The 16,420-nt window shown below is 40.2% G+C and overlaps 1 protein-coding gene across 19 annotated transcripts in view; it reads right to left on the bottom strand.

Moving 5' to 3' along the window:
• PITPNM2 (phosphatidylinositol transfer protein membrane associated 2) overlaps positions 1–16,420 on the bottom strand; it is a 189,163-nt gene that overhangs the window by 54,001 nt on the left and 118,742 nt on the right. For all 19 annotated transcript variants that reach the window (XM_075274038.1, XM_075274081.1, XM_075274070.1 and 16 more), the window contains 3 exons: positions 4,839–5,072; positions 3,433–3,762; positions 937–1,032 (listed from right to left, as the gene is read on the bottom strand). In XM_075274038.1, the coding sequence (XP_075130139.1) occupies positions 937–1,032; positions 3,433–3,762; positions 4,839–5,072 (660 nt within the window). The remainder of the gene's footprint in view (positions 1–936; positions 1,033–3,432; positions 3,763–4,838; positions 5,073–16,420) is intronic.

The raw sequence follows: 16,420 nt of genomic DNA on the forward strand, positions 1-16,420 counted from the left end.
CAGCCAAAAAGGAAAAAAACAAAAAACTATATTGGCCCTAAACACAGCATAGTGAAGATTTAATCACACCTCATGCGCACTGCAACTAAAACCTGCAGTCCAAAACAGCCTCATTTCAGATGTTTTTTGCGCTGTGGCCTGCAGTGGAATACGGTGCACAATTTATCAAATTCTGGGGGCAACATGGTGGCTCAGTGGTTAGTACTGCAGCCTTGCAGCGCTGGAGTCCTGGGTTCGAATCCCACCAGGAACAACATCTGCAAGGAGTTTGTATGTTCTCCCCGTGTTTGTGTGGATTTCCTCCCATTCTACAAAGAAATACCGATAGGAAAAAAAAAAAAAAGTACATTGTGAGCCCTATATGGGGCTCACAATCTACAAAAAAAAAAAAAAAAAAAAAAAAATTTTTGCAATGTGTTTATCTGGTGTAGCTGACAGAATTTTATAAAAAAGGTGCCATAGTGCAGGAACCCTCAATTGATCACAGGAACAATGGGGCCCTTTGTACTTTTACAAGACATACAGCATTCCAATTTATGAGCTACAATATGTCTGACACTAAAAGGGCGGAGCTGCAAAACCAGAAATGTAACCTGGTCCAAAGTGATGCCGTACATGTCTGATAAAAATGGAAAGGAAGCCCTTTAGTAGATTTAATATATTGCTTTACTAGTTTTTCCCCACTCAGTGAAGACTCATCTCCTGAAGTTTTACATCCTTATGCTTTGCTGTTTACAAACACCTCCACTGCAGTGTGTACTGCTCTACCAGGGTAAGCCTGCCGCCCAAAGCCCCACCAACAAATTATTGAACTGTTTTTTTTCAGTGTTAATGCAGCAAATACAATATGATAAAATACAGTATCAGGCATATTTAAATAACATGCAGTATGCATAATCCATGAAAAAACAGAATATCAGATTCTTGAGCACTTACCATGAGCATCAAAAAACTCATCATCCGAGCTCTCATCTGAGTCCCTGGCTATGCTCTGCATCCTCCATTCCGATATACTGTGCCTGGATGGACTAGCTGTGAGTGACAGGGAATGGTATTATGAGGACATCAAAAGGTGCAATAAACAATCATAGCTTTAGTAAGGTGCAAATTGGCACCATTTCCAAAAAATAAAGCTGAGTTTCTAGTGCCACCTGTTGGAAAGCAGCTATCCTATAAGTCAACGTCCAATCCATTTAACAGGCCTTGTAAACTGACTAGGATGTAAGTCAAATACTATATGGGAGACTTGTATACTAGGCAAAGCTCCTCCAGAGAGAAAGAGGGAAAAAAGTATGTATATTAGCCCCCACTTTGAAAAAAAACAAAATTAAAAAAAAATCTTTATATATTTGTACAGGAAAAGATACACAGTTGGATTTAGAATGCTGCTTACTCAATTTAAGCCATGTGCTCCTCTTAGGCTTGTCCTCATGTTTTATATTATGCACAGATGCATCTACATGATTAGTCCAGCCTATAAACCATATACACTATATAGTACTTTATGTGCATGCTGCAAAGTAGGTTGTAAGATATAGTAATTAGACATTTTCTCTGGATGAAACTTCACCCCATGTAACGCTTTTATATTCCATATACTGTACATTAGCTATGCATGGTGCAATGCAATAATGAGGTAGCAATGCAAGTAGATGGTAATCCCATAATCTAGTTAAGGCTCTATAAATATTATGCACCACTGTCATCCAGCAGTGAACTGGTTATTCTTGGGCTGTCCTCGCTATCTACATAAGCCTCATGCTGCTATGCTCTTGCATTCTTACCATCTATTCTCTGGAAGAAGGCAGCGGGGAGCAAGTGATGTGCTCCACTTCTCCACTCATGCATATCAATTCTGAATCATAATTCACCTTTCAAATGCTGTCTGTACAATTCAAGTCACGAGCTGCTGAATTAGGCTCTACAAGTAGGCTTTTCAATGCAAGCGAAATTAGAGTTTTACTTTGAGTTATTCGTCATTAATTCATTTCCCAGAATGATAACACAAATGGTCAGTTTAATAAGAGAAGGCCGGGCTGTACAGAATGCCATTTACTATGGTAAATCACTTGTACAGAGCTGTACGCATACAGCTTGACCGGACAATTCATCACTCACAGAAGTGACAGACCAAAGGGTCAATGTGTGACGAAACAAAGTTAAGAAATAAAATAACAAAGAAGCCTTTTTTTTTTTCTTGGCATTAACTTGAAATGTGAAAGGGAAAATCTCCCAGCTGGGTCTATGTTTCAATGTAGGGTCACACCTCATGGCCCTCCGCAATGGTTTATACATAAACATACTTTCTGGCTTAAAGCAATCTTATTAGGACACAGTTTAACATTACAAAATCGGCTCAAAAAAAGCACCGAAAATTTGTTCCTACTTCTGGAGTAATCGGCAAATGAACAAACATTGGCTTATGACACAAATATGAAACCTCTTGCAAAAAAAACGTCTAACATTTCAACATGAGGACACAAAACACAAAAGCTGGACACACATTACAGGCTACACTAGACAAATTAGAATGGTCATAATGGAATTATACGTCTCTAGAATCATAAACAACTTATCAGATAATATCAGTAACACACAACACAATATTTTGTAAAGCTAGTTTGAAAAGTAGTAAGAATGTCTTACAGCCCTGGGGTCCTGGACTGAATTCCGACCAAGGGCATTATGTACACGCAGTTTGTATATCTTTCATGTGTCTATGTGGGTTTCCCTCCTCCCAGTACTCCAGTGTCCACCGACACTCCAAAGACATACTTATAGGAAAATTAGGGAAAGTAAGTAATAAGGTTTGTATAGTGCTGTGGAATATGTTGGTGCCATATAAGCAAGAGAAATAATAAACTAAAGCCATTTATCAAGACAATTTTTAGATCCTTAAGTAATTTTAATGCCTGAAATCACAGATTGACCCCATGACCAAGTCCTGTTGGTGAAACTTGTGTCTGGTACTTTTATGCGGCTGTGGACACAGTATAGATGTAAATAAAGCTCTGCTGAGATCTTTATCTGCTTTAGGATATCTGCTGTCGCCCTACTTATTGCTCACACTCCTCTTCCTTCTTCACAGAATTCCATTAACTATAATCAGAATTGAGACACCTGGACTATTAACTTAGAGAATACGAATTGAAACAGTTACACTTTAAAGGTTACCCATACAGGTTACCTTAGGACGACTGTGACTATAGATTACCACTAAATGCAGTGCTGTGCCTGAGTCACAAGCCACACATCACATCTATGAGAGCAGCATTCATTCCTCAGGTCAACAGGGTGTCACTTGGGCAAAGCTGTATCATTCATCTCATTATACATTTAACCATCCAAGAACAAGTGAAATGTTCACTGCCTGTTCCCATACAATAAAAGTAAATCTGAAATATTTTTGCTATGAAGAACTAATGGCCATACCTCCTCTCTTGGATGATCTGGATGACCTAGAAGAAGTGGACCATTGCTTGGTTAGTCCTCTCCCAGAAAGAGACTCTGTAATACCGCTTGGTTCATCAACTGTCTCTATAGAGGTAATGACCTTAGTCTCTGAATCCTTCTCGTTAGGAGATTCTTTGGCTCCATGCTGTTCTGCTTCATTTTCACTCAGACTAAACTGGGCCATTTTCTGGGCCAACATTAGTTGTGTTTCTTTCTCTAGTTGTCGAATATCCTCAATTGTTAACCCCCACCATTCATCTTGCCAGCACCACGCTTGTCTGTGTGCTCTGACCATAACTTTCCGCAGACCTGGTAATTATAATAAAAAAAGGTTTAGGTTATGTTCAAACAACCGTTCTAAATATGTGTTTCCATCATCAGTCATAGGACTAACTGTAGTACAGTCACAGATGGTAGAGTCTCCATTCACTCTAATGCAAAAAACATGGCAGAAGTTTTCTTCTGACGTGTTTTTTTACTTTTCTTATGGAAGGAAAAGCTGTGCATGCAAAACAGGTGAGAACAAAGATGTTCATAACTTTAGTGTGAACATTCCCCTGTTATTTTTTTTTGTCCATTAACAAAATCTCAATAAAAATCATATATTTCAGCCAAACAATGGTCTGGGGAAAGTACTTGTTTAAGGACCCCTCAGGGGACTCCTCATCAATGATATTAAATGGGTTACCCATGACCTGAATGTAATTGATACTGATAACCTTTCCATATGATGAATTTGAGAACCCCTTTAACTTTATAAATAATATTTTTCCTTATTATTTGGACTAAAACACTACAGTAAAACAAAAAAAACAAAAAACAAAAAAAAAACATTTATCTTCTGGCATTTAGCTACAATGATATGTCAGGTTTTACTAGTAGATATTGTGAAATATTCCTGCCTTGAATTAAAGCATGGTGTCACCTCCCCATGGAATGTATCAGAAATTCTATATTCAACAGTTTTGTTTTCAGCAGGTTCAGACACAGGCAGTTCCTCCCTGAGAACTATGACCTGGTTCATCCAGCATGTGAAAAAAACAAAAAACAATCATGACATCTGTCATTTGAAATATAAGTAGGTTATGCATGGGAAAACTAAACCTGAATGACACACCCTAATGTCTAGTGATCCACCACGTTTATTGACATATAAATATATATATATATATATGTACCAGATTACTGCAGATCCAACACTTCACTTCAAAAACTGCACACATTTCAGCGTTCTGGTTCCTGACATTTATATCAAGAATGAAAGAGTCCCAACAGGCCACATTATCATACTTTCCATTACAAATAGAATGCACTATATTAAGAAATCATCCGCTTTTGAGGATATTATTATTATTGTATGTATACACCAAATACAGTACACTCACCAACATCATGTATGAACCTCTCAATTTTAGACTGCATGCCCCAGTAACGAAATTCCACTTTACACAACTTGTAGGCACACATGATAGGGCATCTTCCAAGGTTATTCCTATGCTCTTCAATCCAGTCATCAGACAAGGGGCCTCTTTTAGTCTTCGATGATTTGTATATCTTAGGGTCTTCTTCAGGCTTATATTCATGTGGGGGGATTGGATCTTTAACAATATCGATAGGATCTGTATGGTACAGAAAATTAGGGAACAAACAAACATATACTGAAATAAGGCAATTAAAGTAATCTATATTGGTGTTAAAAAATATAAAAAGTTACAAATGGTAGAAATGTAAAAACCCGTTGTAGAATACTGACTTTCATGTCTTCTACAGAGGCACAATTTACATGTGTGTTGCCCACTACACATAAAAATCTCTTAGGAACTTTTTTTTTTTCTGACATTACATGTTTCTTTTACACACAATGTATTACATGATAGACTAGAGCTAATAAATTGATACAGATTTTTCTTATTGGTGATTTTAAAGGGGTTGGCTTACCAGAGACATATCCTTTCAGTATGATAAACCAATTGCCCTGAATTCCAAAATGTCCCCTTTTTTTCCAGACATTGTAATACAATGGACAGCTTGAGTCTGCCAGAATGGGAGCCAAGGATATAGACCAATTTCACATTGTGGCTAATAGACGGGGTGCCAAGCCGGAGACCTCTCTCTTGTGTTGTATATAAGCTCTAATAGGACTTATCAACAACAGGGATATCCACACAAGACAATGGCTACAAGTGGATTATGGGATTCATAAAATCATGCCATTTGTGTTGGGGGTGGGGGGGATGGTTCCAAAAAGCTCCACTCATATGCATACACTGTGTTGTTACTGCACTGCCCTAAAAGGCTGCAAGGGAGCTGAGCTGCAATACTAGACAACCAATGGACACGGGTGCTCTGTTTCAGGAAGAAAACATCCATTATTTCTAGTCTTATACAACTCATTTAGGTATATAAGCAGTGTAAGCCAGCATTTCCTACATAAATAACTCTAAAGTCATGATTTTTATGCAATTTACATGCCACCAAATGTTGGCAAGGAGCCTTAGTCATAAGGTTTTACTTGTGAATAACTGTTAGGCTAGGCCATATCTGTGAATGGGTCTCCATCTTTTGAGTTCGCCAGGTGACCTGAACAACAGAGATACACTGCTAAAACAGCGCTTACCAGTGGGCCCTACAGACTATAAGGAGGTTCCGTTTTTATAGTAAAACTGGCAGAGGGATTAGTCCTCCATGCAAGACTTTTCTCTGTGCCGATTTCTGTGGTGGAGTCTCCAACCGATGCAGTTGTGAACTTGGCCTTACACAGCAATTGATGAGAACAGAAATTCTCTAAAACTTTTCTGATGTAAAAGAAATTGCAAACAATTTTGTAACAAGGGCAATTTATACTGCACTTGCCACTTTCTGAAAAGGGAGACTGGAGAGTATATGCGGTGGGTGGTCAGTGATTCTCTGAAATGAATGAAGGTGGCATAGATTTCCATCCAGACACACTGCCAGGGAATGCCATTAATCACAAATCACGAGACTCATCATTTAAGGGCATCTTCTGCCGGCAAAGGAGATAACATCTCAAGGTAGGTACTATAAGGACTGTCAAGAGGATTTCCATAAGATGACCTATCTTTAGATGATCTGAGTTTCACAACTCTAGGGGTCAGCCTTCACTTTCAACATAACAGTATTTGTTAATTTTAAAGGACTACTAATGTTTGGTTGATCTACCATAACAATCTTATGTTAAGACTACAGTATGAAAACTTCTGTTAGAATAACATACACTAAGAATAAAACCATTGTCATACCTACACATCACACTTACAGGAGCTCTCATGAAATCCTTAGGCATTAATATTTGGTGGCTTCCCCCTTTGTAACTCTTTTGGGAAGGCTTTATACATTTTGGAGTAGGGGTCTGATGGAAGGTTTAGCCATTCATCCAAAAGTGCATTTGTGAGGTCACACTTGGACACTCACATTGTGCCAGACCCTGTTGTCCAATCTCTGTTCTAGCTTATCCTAAACTCACTCAACCATTTGGTTATGGACCTTGCTTTGCACACTTGTGTATAGACAAGCTGAAACTCTACTCCAACATTGTCTGCCACTTCAGCGCTATGGTTCATGAATGGTTCCGCTTACAAACTAACTTGTAATGGTGGATCCAATTAAATAAGTACACTTCAATTCAATAACTATTATAGAAAAACCCATTTTACAAATGTGTTGAGGTACTGTATATAGTATAGGAGAAAAATTATTAAAAAATATCAACCATTATAGGAGCAACTTTAATTTGCTAAACTGCATTTGAAAAATTTGTATATGGCAAACACAGTTTATAAATATCTACTCCTGAATAATCTGCTTATAAGTGAATATGATAGTTACTTATATCTTCCTACTACAGAGACTAAGTGAAACTTTTCAATACTTGGACCTTGTGTTTCTTCCGGGTCTTCAACCCAGAATATCCAGTATGCAAGGCAACAACAGTTTAGCTTGTAGCTCACCTCACTCTTAAAGGATTTTCTCAGCCTAAAACTCTTAATATCAATGTTTTTGTTTTGTTTTTTGCATGCAGTATTTGTATACAGAGATATCTCTCTGTGTAGCAGTATTTTAGATATGTATATATAAAAAAAGATAAGCAACTATATAATGTGTGTCTGCTACTTTCCCTTTTCTCACTCAATATCTCTACATACCGGGACTTTGTGCCTGTAAAGACCATTATGGTTTTTCCCATCTAATAAAAAGTAAACTTGTGGATCATCTCACTATGCTATTGCCGTGATTTATCATGTTCTAGGTTCAAAACCAAGCAGAGACCTTCACTTTTCTACAAAGACACTTATCAGAAGATCACATTTGAGGGTTTCTACTTGTGTCCTATTAAGTGAGTCCTATAGCAGTAACAAATTACACGTAGCTGTGCATATACTACCTCTTTGTGCAGGTAGATGGACAAACCTACAAAGGAGATCAAAGTCAGAAATTTCTCAGCATTTATTTTGTCTATAGCTAGAATCTAAAAGGACTGCACTAGATTTCATCACTGCTCTAGTTAATACATATGAAAATATTATATAAACAATTGAAATTCATATATATATATATATATATATATATATATATATATATATATATATATATCTCACAATCTTAATTATTAGGGATATTAAATAAATCTCATCATATTTGGGGTACTGCTAATACAAATCTGTAAAATATAACCACAGCTAAAACGGTTTATTGAAGTAATGTTTAAACAAAAACCACAGAATAATAACTTACCACTAAAACCGTGTTTTTACATTACATTATAGCATCTCTACTTCTATGAAAGTGTAAGTCTGTATAAAAGCAAAGCTATTTTTATTTATTTTTCACTGTAGCAACTGAAGTAAATATTACTTGAGCTTCGTAGCTTTTTATTTAGTTTGGGCAACTGATATTTAAACTGTTTACAAGAGAGTGACATTTACTATGGACGAGGAATCTGCATGAAATCTTCCACAATACAGTACAGACCCAGGCTGGCGCTGGTAACCCGTCTCCTCACACTGCACACTTCAAAAGGATCCAGGCAGATTTATTTTTAACATGCTATGGGAATTATTCAAGTCCTTTTTTTGTAAGACTCATTTTCCTTCTCCTTTCTCCTCTTATCTTCTGCCCGTTCTTCACCTGCCCACCCACTAGAAATGCAGCGTAGGCTAAAATTAGCCAGAGAAAGTACAGCATCGCTTTTCTACTGTCACCTAGAGAGAGACTAATTCAGAACGCTCCTATCAGGCTGTGCTACGGGGTTCAGCTGACTGCGTCACATTCCTTTTTATGTCAGCGTGCATCTATCTCCTGCCATGGCAACCAGCTTTAGGGAAAGGGAATAAAGCTGCTTCTTATGGCTGCCTTCCTGGGCGCTAATTAGAGTCTATGTGAATGGCATTTTCAGGGACAAAGACATTTAGCCAATAAAATAAGGGCCATAACGTAACGTCGATAAATGGTTTTTAGTCAACTCTCTGGGGTAGTTGATGCTTCAGGTTGAAAACTATACACAATCAATATACTGTGCATACTGATAAAACTACACACTTCCCAAACGTCACGGGACGGTGTGTACCAGTGCCGGTTGTGTCAGATATGACGCTCAAACATTGTGACGCGATGCGGCCTATGGCACTAGTGTCGCCAGGATATCTAAGCAGTCTAATGCAGAGAGGTGTCTCGTGAACATGGCAGCACATTGCGAGTTATGTGACATTGAACGTGGGATGATAATTGGTGCAAGACGCAAACAGCGTAGCATTTTGGAGATTACCTGGGAATATGGATTTCCAAGGTCAACAGTGTTTCAGGTGGACCTGAAATATCGCAGAGACAACATTGCCATCCGAGTAAACCAGCGCACTGGTCGACCACGTCACCTCCACAGAGTTGTATGGGGCTCTTGATGGTTTACTGTGTGTCAAATCGCTGCCGATTTGAATGTGGGGTGCCATTTCCACCAGGACTGTACGCTGACAACTGCACCACATAGGCTTCAACAGTCGATGCTCCACCTGTGCCCCTTTGCTGACACTGCAGCACAGAGCTCGAAGACTGACATGGGCCCGCGACCATGGTCATTGGGCCATCGAACAGTGGTGGCATGTGGCATGGTCTGATGAATTATGGTTCCACTTGTACAGAGCCGATGGGTATGTGAGAGTGTGGCGTATGCCTCATGAAGCCATGGATCCTGCATGCCAACAGGGACGTGTCCAGACAGGAGGTGGCTCTGTCATGGTCTGGGCTGTGTTCACATGGTCGCAATTAGGCCCCATTGTCCGGGTGCAGGGATCAATGACCAGTGCTCAATACATGCAACTTATGGCAGACCATCTGCACCCCTTTCTGGTGTTGGAGTTCCCTGATGGGAATTCTGTGTACCAACAGGACAATGCAACATGTTATTACTCATTGGTGGCACGGGACTGGCTTAATGAACACACCATTGACCTCACAACCCTCGATTGGCCTGCCCGCTCCCCAGCCTCAACCTCATAGAGCATTTATGGGATGCTGTGGATACCAGTGTCCGCTCTATGGACCCAGTGCCAACTACACAGGACCAATTGCGGGCTGAAGTGTAGACTGCGTGGAAGAATATCCCTACAGAACTTGTCCAGCACCTCGTGGAGTCCATGCCTTGTCGTCTTGCTACAGTTATCAGGGCTCGCGGAGGGGCGACTCACTATTAACGGCGCATCCAGTACCTTCCCATGACTTTTGGCCGCTCAGTGTATAACAATGTGTGCATCCATTCATGGTCAATCTGGTCAATTCCAAAACCAATAGAAGAATATTACACATCCTTAGGTTTCCCATTTTAGAATGTATTAAATATATAAATTAAACAAATTATATTTATAAAAAAAAAAAAAAAAAAAAAAAAGTAAATCTTTAGTCTAGTCCATCTTCAGTATTACAAGACACAGAATAATCTCAAAGACTTCCATGTAAGGTCTGTCATTTGGAAAGATGCTATCACCTAAGGGTCCTTTCTCACTTTGGCACTCGTTCCAGCTCGAAATTGTAATCAATGATAAAACAAGCCGAACAGCGCTTGTTTGAGTCGCTTACGGCCCAATGTGAGATAAATAGTCATTAAAACATGTCCCCACTTACATAGGAAGAGGTGCTGAGAATACCACTTCTTTTTAGGGTGGCATAAAAAAATGACTGCCCTACGAATGATCTAACTACAAGACCTTTAAATGGGCTCAAATTGGTCAAATAAGAGTTCCTACAAGCGCTCATTCTTATTCAGTGGCCCAATAAAATGATCATTAGGCTTCACAGCAATATAAATAGCTATTCTCTCATTTATATTATATCCACAGAATACAGAATAAATGTCTTATATATGCCGATGCCCCAATCTGTGAGAAGTATAGTGAATGATGTAAAGTGCAATGACTTTAGCTGAAATAATGAGGTGAAGCCTTGACCTAAAGGCGATCTAACAGAGCTGACTGGGAAGGGGAAAATTTCTGCCTACACAGTATTAAAATATAGATGTGCCTTCCTGGTACACTTAAAAGACAGCACAGTGTCTGTGAGGTTCACAAGCTATATATAAATATGTGTAAGAGGGTTGTGTTTATTCTTTACACAATTTGCTAAGAAGCTAAAGTGCTCTGTCTAAATGTAAGAAAGAGGATGGTTAACTTCGTAACTGAGCTAGAATGAGGGAAGGAAACTGTATGTAGCAATAAGAGTAGATGGTAATTTGTCTCAAGTTTTCTACAATATACTCGTAAGAGAAAAATTCATATTTTGGAATATATTGCAATAAAAAAAATAAAAAAAATGCCGTGCCCATCCTACAAATAAAAACTGTAGAAATCGGCTGCACTAGAGCACTGACGCTCTCTGGTGTTGTCGCAGAATGTATATGTATATAAAGGAGGTTCAGAAGCATGTTAATTTATCATATGATGTCATATGATATCACTCACACAGGGACAGTTAGCTTAAAAAGATCATAGCTGCTGAGCTTCATCACAAGTACCTGGAGAAGAGAGGCTAAAAGCTTTATTATTTTGATGTCTACTCTGTCCTAGTACCTTTATCCTTATTAAGCTGGTCATAACCATTAGCTGTATATCAGCCGCCTCAAGCATACACATATATAAGAGTATCGAGCAAGATATCAGTCAGCTGAACGAACAGCTATCTAATATGTATGGCGAGCTTTACCCTAACCAATCCTTTTTATTGCTCCTTTCCACCATCTAGTTATCCCAAAGGGAGAAGATTCTTGTGGAAATTATTTTAGTATGTTAATTTTCAAAAAATAAAATTACAAAAATGTAACTTATAGACAAAAAAAAGTTCAGAGGGATTCAAGATGGCCATAGGTTCTGGAGGCTCCATTACTCAGTGGGCCAAACAAAATCATATGCTTTATTTAGCAATACTGACATTCATACTTGGTTCAATAGCTCTATAAGACCACTTCGGAAACAATCTTGGGGCTAAACAGAGTTTAAAAGAAAGGTGGGCTAGTCACTCAAGTCACAACTGAAGCTCTTCCACCAGCACCATTACTGCCTACACAACAAGCAATACATTCCAAGCCCTCAGAAGCATCCTTACAATCCCTCTCAGTCTCCAAAACTATTAGAGGCTTGGGCAGCAGGAATTAACCGAAAGTTGTTAAAAAAAGACCAGAGAAATAAAAACACACACTTGCATGCGGTGGGGGTCCGTACTCAAACCACTGAAAATAAACTGGACAAGAGAGTAACAGTGGTAAATTCACATGCTGCAATGCTTATTTGATCTACAAACACAAATGGAAGAGGAGCACTGCAACAGAGAACTTGAAAAATCTCTCATGAAGGGACTTCAGGACCAGGAGGGTTCCAGAAACCATCACAGGCACTGAGATGGCAGTACATGAACTCTTTAAAAAGATACTTATTCTGCATGTACCACCCCTCTTACTGAACCTAGATCTGATGGATTGCTGTGTGACGGTCAATCTACATTATTATTCTAAGGAGCCAATTCCAAAACCTTTTAGGAAGGCTACTGTTGCGACTGCAGGATTCTAATATTTCCCTATGTAGCACCGAAACCATAAAGAAAGGGCAAAGTTATAAGCCACTAACAAATGCTGCAAAAAATTAGATCAAGTATAGGTGGGCATTCCCGGTCGCAATATACACGTAACCTCTCTCAATGACTATGCTCCTAATAATTCTTTTTATATGTATGCTGAAAGAATGGTTGTCTCATTTTGAGAGTATTGTGTTTCTGGGAGGTAACCAATCTTGCTTTGGATCATCTCCTAGATAAATCTCATCCTGATATACCTATATTTTTGTACACCTCCTAAACAGGGGTGCCCACTGGAAACATTATCTGCATGGTATGATTTTGTGGATGCGTTAACTAACTCAACCGAAAGAGACTAAACTTATTTTTCAGTAGTCCATGGTTCTTCTTTGCAAATTGATCATCTGTTTCTTGGAACATAGCTTTCATTTCATCTACACAGGGTTAAAATTAACCCTACTCCATATTCAGATCACGACCCAGGCCCTGTAAAACTGTTTAATCCCTCCTCTGTACTATGGGGAATCAATGAAAATTTCTTCACCAACTTAGATACGGTTTTAGTCCCTCCAGGTGGATCAAAATTATTTTGATCAGGACCGTGTTGTGGGTGCTCCAGCTACTAAATGGGAAGCCCAAAAGGCTATACTTATTAAAGTGGTTCCTAGACTGAAAAAAAAAAATAAGAAAAAAGAAATTCTATATTATTGGTAAGGGAGACTGCATATCGTGACTTATTGGCCCAGAATAAGGCTGATTCTACGCTCAATCTACAGCCTGAGATTAAAGAGACAAGGACTGTAGGGAACATCTGTCATACCACCAAAGCAGAACACAGTATTAGATGGTCTCCGTAAAGTTTCATTTTGCAGAAGTCTAAGCTAGGCTCCTTCTTAGCATGTAGGGTAACCTCTTTTAAGAGATTCTTTGTGATTTCCAAGTTGTGCAAATATGATGATATGCTCACGTAACACCCTAAAGAAGTATTAGACACATTTTGCCCCTTTTACACTACCTGATATGATACACCTGGCAATTATGGCAAACCTTCTGCAGACTCTTTTTGCTGCCTGCTATGCCTCTCACAGGGAGAAGTCAAAATTTCACAATTAAAGCACTGAAGCCCTCGAAAAATCTGGGGTCTGACAAATTTTCCAATTTGTATCGAGAGGTCTCTAAAGAGGAGAAAATAAAATCCTTAATTCTGAAGCTCTTAAGGTTTATATATTGGTTATGTCATAACTCGGAAAGGATCACTCCTCACGCCAGAGATTTAGACCTATTTCCCTAATTAATGTAACTATGCCAATCCTGATCAAAGCTCTGGCTAATAGGCTTAAATCTTTCCTGGAAACATTCACCCTGATCAGGTGGGCTTTGCTCCAAACAGCCAAGTGGTGGACCAAACATGGAGAGGCTAACTTGATTCTTTTGCTCTGTTCTCAGTGAGACAGGTCCACAAAGGAAACAAAAAAATATACAAAAAAGATCTGTATCTCTTATTAAGGGGGATATCCAATATCAAATTGGTGGCTGAAGATATCGAAGAATTCTGTAGTCAGTAGTAGTATAATACCTCAGCACTTAAAGTGTTAAGTGTCAAAAAACTTTATTCCATTATAAAAAAAAAAACTTGAACACAAAAGTAATAAAACTTCAGCCAGTGCTTGATGTCAGTGTCCGAACAATTCTGCCTCCAAGGACCTTCAACTGCTTGATATCTGATATAGCGTGGTAGGCAAAGACACAGCGATTCCTTGCCTACGAACTGCCTAAGATACCTACCACACAGCTTCCCACTGTCAACCATTATGTTTGTATTGACCATATAGCCACTGGCCCACTTCATCACACTGTATGGCAATATCAAAAGGAGTTGAGGGAACTGGACTAATCCAAAAGTAGGTCACTGGTCTAATCCAAAAGTGTGCACTTTTGAAGACTATTTACTGCTCTTGCTTGCTTGACCTGTCTAACTTATACCAGACCATAGAACATTTTCTCATCATTCAACTTATAGCAGATTACAGTGACTCTGAAATGCCCATTATACAGTAGTCTATGCGGTCTGTGGGTTACCACAGGTAAAGACTAGAGATGAGCGAACACTAAAATGTTCGAGGTTCGAAATTCGATTCGAACAGCCGCTCAATGTTCGTGTGTTCGAACGGGTTTCGAACCCCATTATAGTCTATGGGGAACAGATACTCGTTAAGGGGGAAACCCAAATCCGTGTCTGGAGGGTCACCAAGTCCACTATGACACCCCAGGAAATGATGCCAACACCTCTGGAATGACACTGGGACAGCAGGGGAAGCATGTCTGGGGGCATCTAACACACCAAAGACCCTCTATTACCCCAACATCACAGCCTAACAACTACACACTTTACACACTCAATACCACCTCTCTGACAGTAGGAAAACACCTTGAAACATGTGTATTTGGCACTTGCAGTGAGGAGAGCTTGTCACCAGCAGTGAATTTGGCCCTTGTAGTAAGTTGAGGTTGGCACCAACATTTGTTTTGAAAATCAGGGTGGATTGAGCCTCTAACCAGCAGAGTTTGGGCAAATTCATGGTGGAGGGAGCCTCTAAAAACCCCAGTTTGGACCAATTCATGGTGGAGGGAGACTCTAAAAACCCCAGTTTGGACCAATTCATGGTGGAGGGAGCCTCTAAAAACCCCAGTTTGGACCAATTCATGGTGGAGGGAGCCTCTAACCAGCCCAGTTTGGGCAAATTCATGGTGGAGGGAGCCTCTAACCAGCCCAGTTTGGACCAATTAATGGTGGAGGGAGCCTCTAACCAGCCCAGTTTGGACCAATTAATGGTGGAGGGAGCCTCTAACCACCCCAGTTTGGACCAATTCATGGTGGAGGGAGCCTCTAACCAGCCCAGTTTGGACCAATTCATGGTGGAGGGAGCCTCTAAAAAACCCAGTTTGGACCAATTCATGGTGGAGGGAGCCTCTAACCACCCCAGTTTGGACCAATTCATGGTGGAGGGAGCCTCTAAACAGCCAAGTTTGGACCAATTCATGGTGGAGGGAGCCTCTAAAAAACCCAGTTTGGGCAAATTCATGGTGGAGGGAGCCTCTAACCACCCCAGTTTGGACCAATTCATGGTGGAGGGAGCCTCTAAACAGCCAAGTTTGGACCAATTCATGGTGAAGGGAGCCTCTAAAAACCCGTTTGGACCAATTCATGGTGGAGGGAGCCTCTAACCAGCCCAGTTTGGGCAAATTCATGGTGGAGGGAGCCTCTAAACAGCCCAGTTTGGGCAAATTCATGGTGGAGGGAGCCTCTAACCAGCCCAGTTTGGACCAATTCATGGTGGAGGGAGCCTCTAACCAGCCCAGTTTGGGCAAATTCATGGTGGAGGGAGCCTCTAAACAGCCCAGTTTGGGCAAATTCATGGTGGAGGGAGCCTCTAACCACCCCAGTTTGGACCAATTCATGGTGGAGGGAGCCTCTAACCAGCCCAGTTTGGACCAATTCATGGTGGAGGGAGCCTCTAAAAAACCCAGTTTGGACCAATTCATGGTGGAGGGAGCCTCTAAACAGCCCAGTTTGGGCAAATTCATGGTGGAGGGAGCCTCTAACCACCCCAGTTTGGACCAATTCATGGTGGAGGGAGCCTCTAAACAGCCAAGTTTGGACCAATTCATGGTGAAGGGAGCCTCTAAAAACCCGTTTGGACCAATTCATGGTGGAGGGAGCCTCTAACCAGCCCAGTTTGGGCAAATTCATGGTGGAGGGAGCCTCTAAACAGCCCAGTTTGGGCAAATTCATGGTGGAGGGAGCCTCTAACCAGCCCAGTTTGGACCAATTCATGGTGGAGGGAGCCTCTAACCAGCCCAGTTTGGGCAAATTCATGGTGGAGGGAGCCTCTAAACA

The sequence above is a fragment of the Leptodactylus fuscus genome, chromosome 1, assembly GCF_031893055.1.
Source record: "Leptodactylus fuscus isolate aLepFus1 chromosome 1, aLepFus1.hap2, whole genome shotgun sequence".
Taxonomy (NCBI): Eukaryota; Metazoa; Chordata; class Amphibia; order Anura; family Leptodactylidae; genus Leptodactylus; species Leptodactylus fuscus.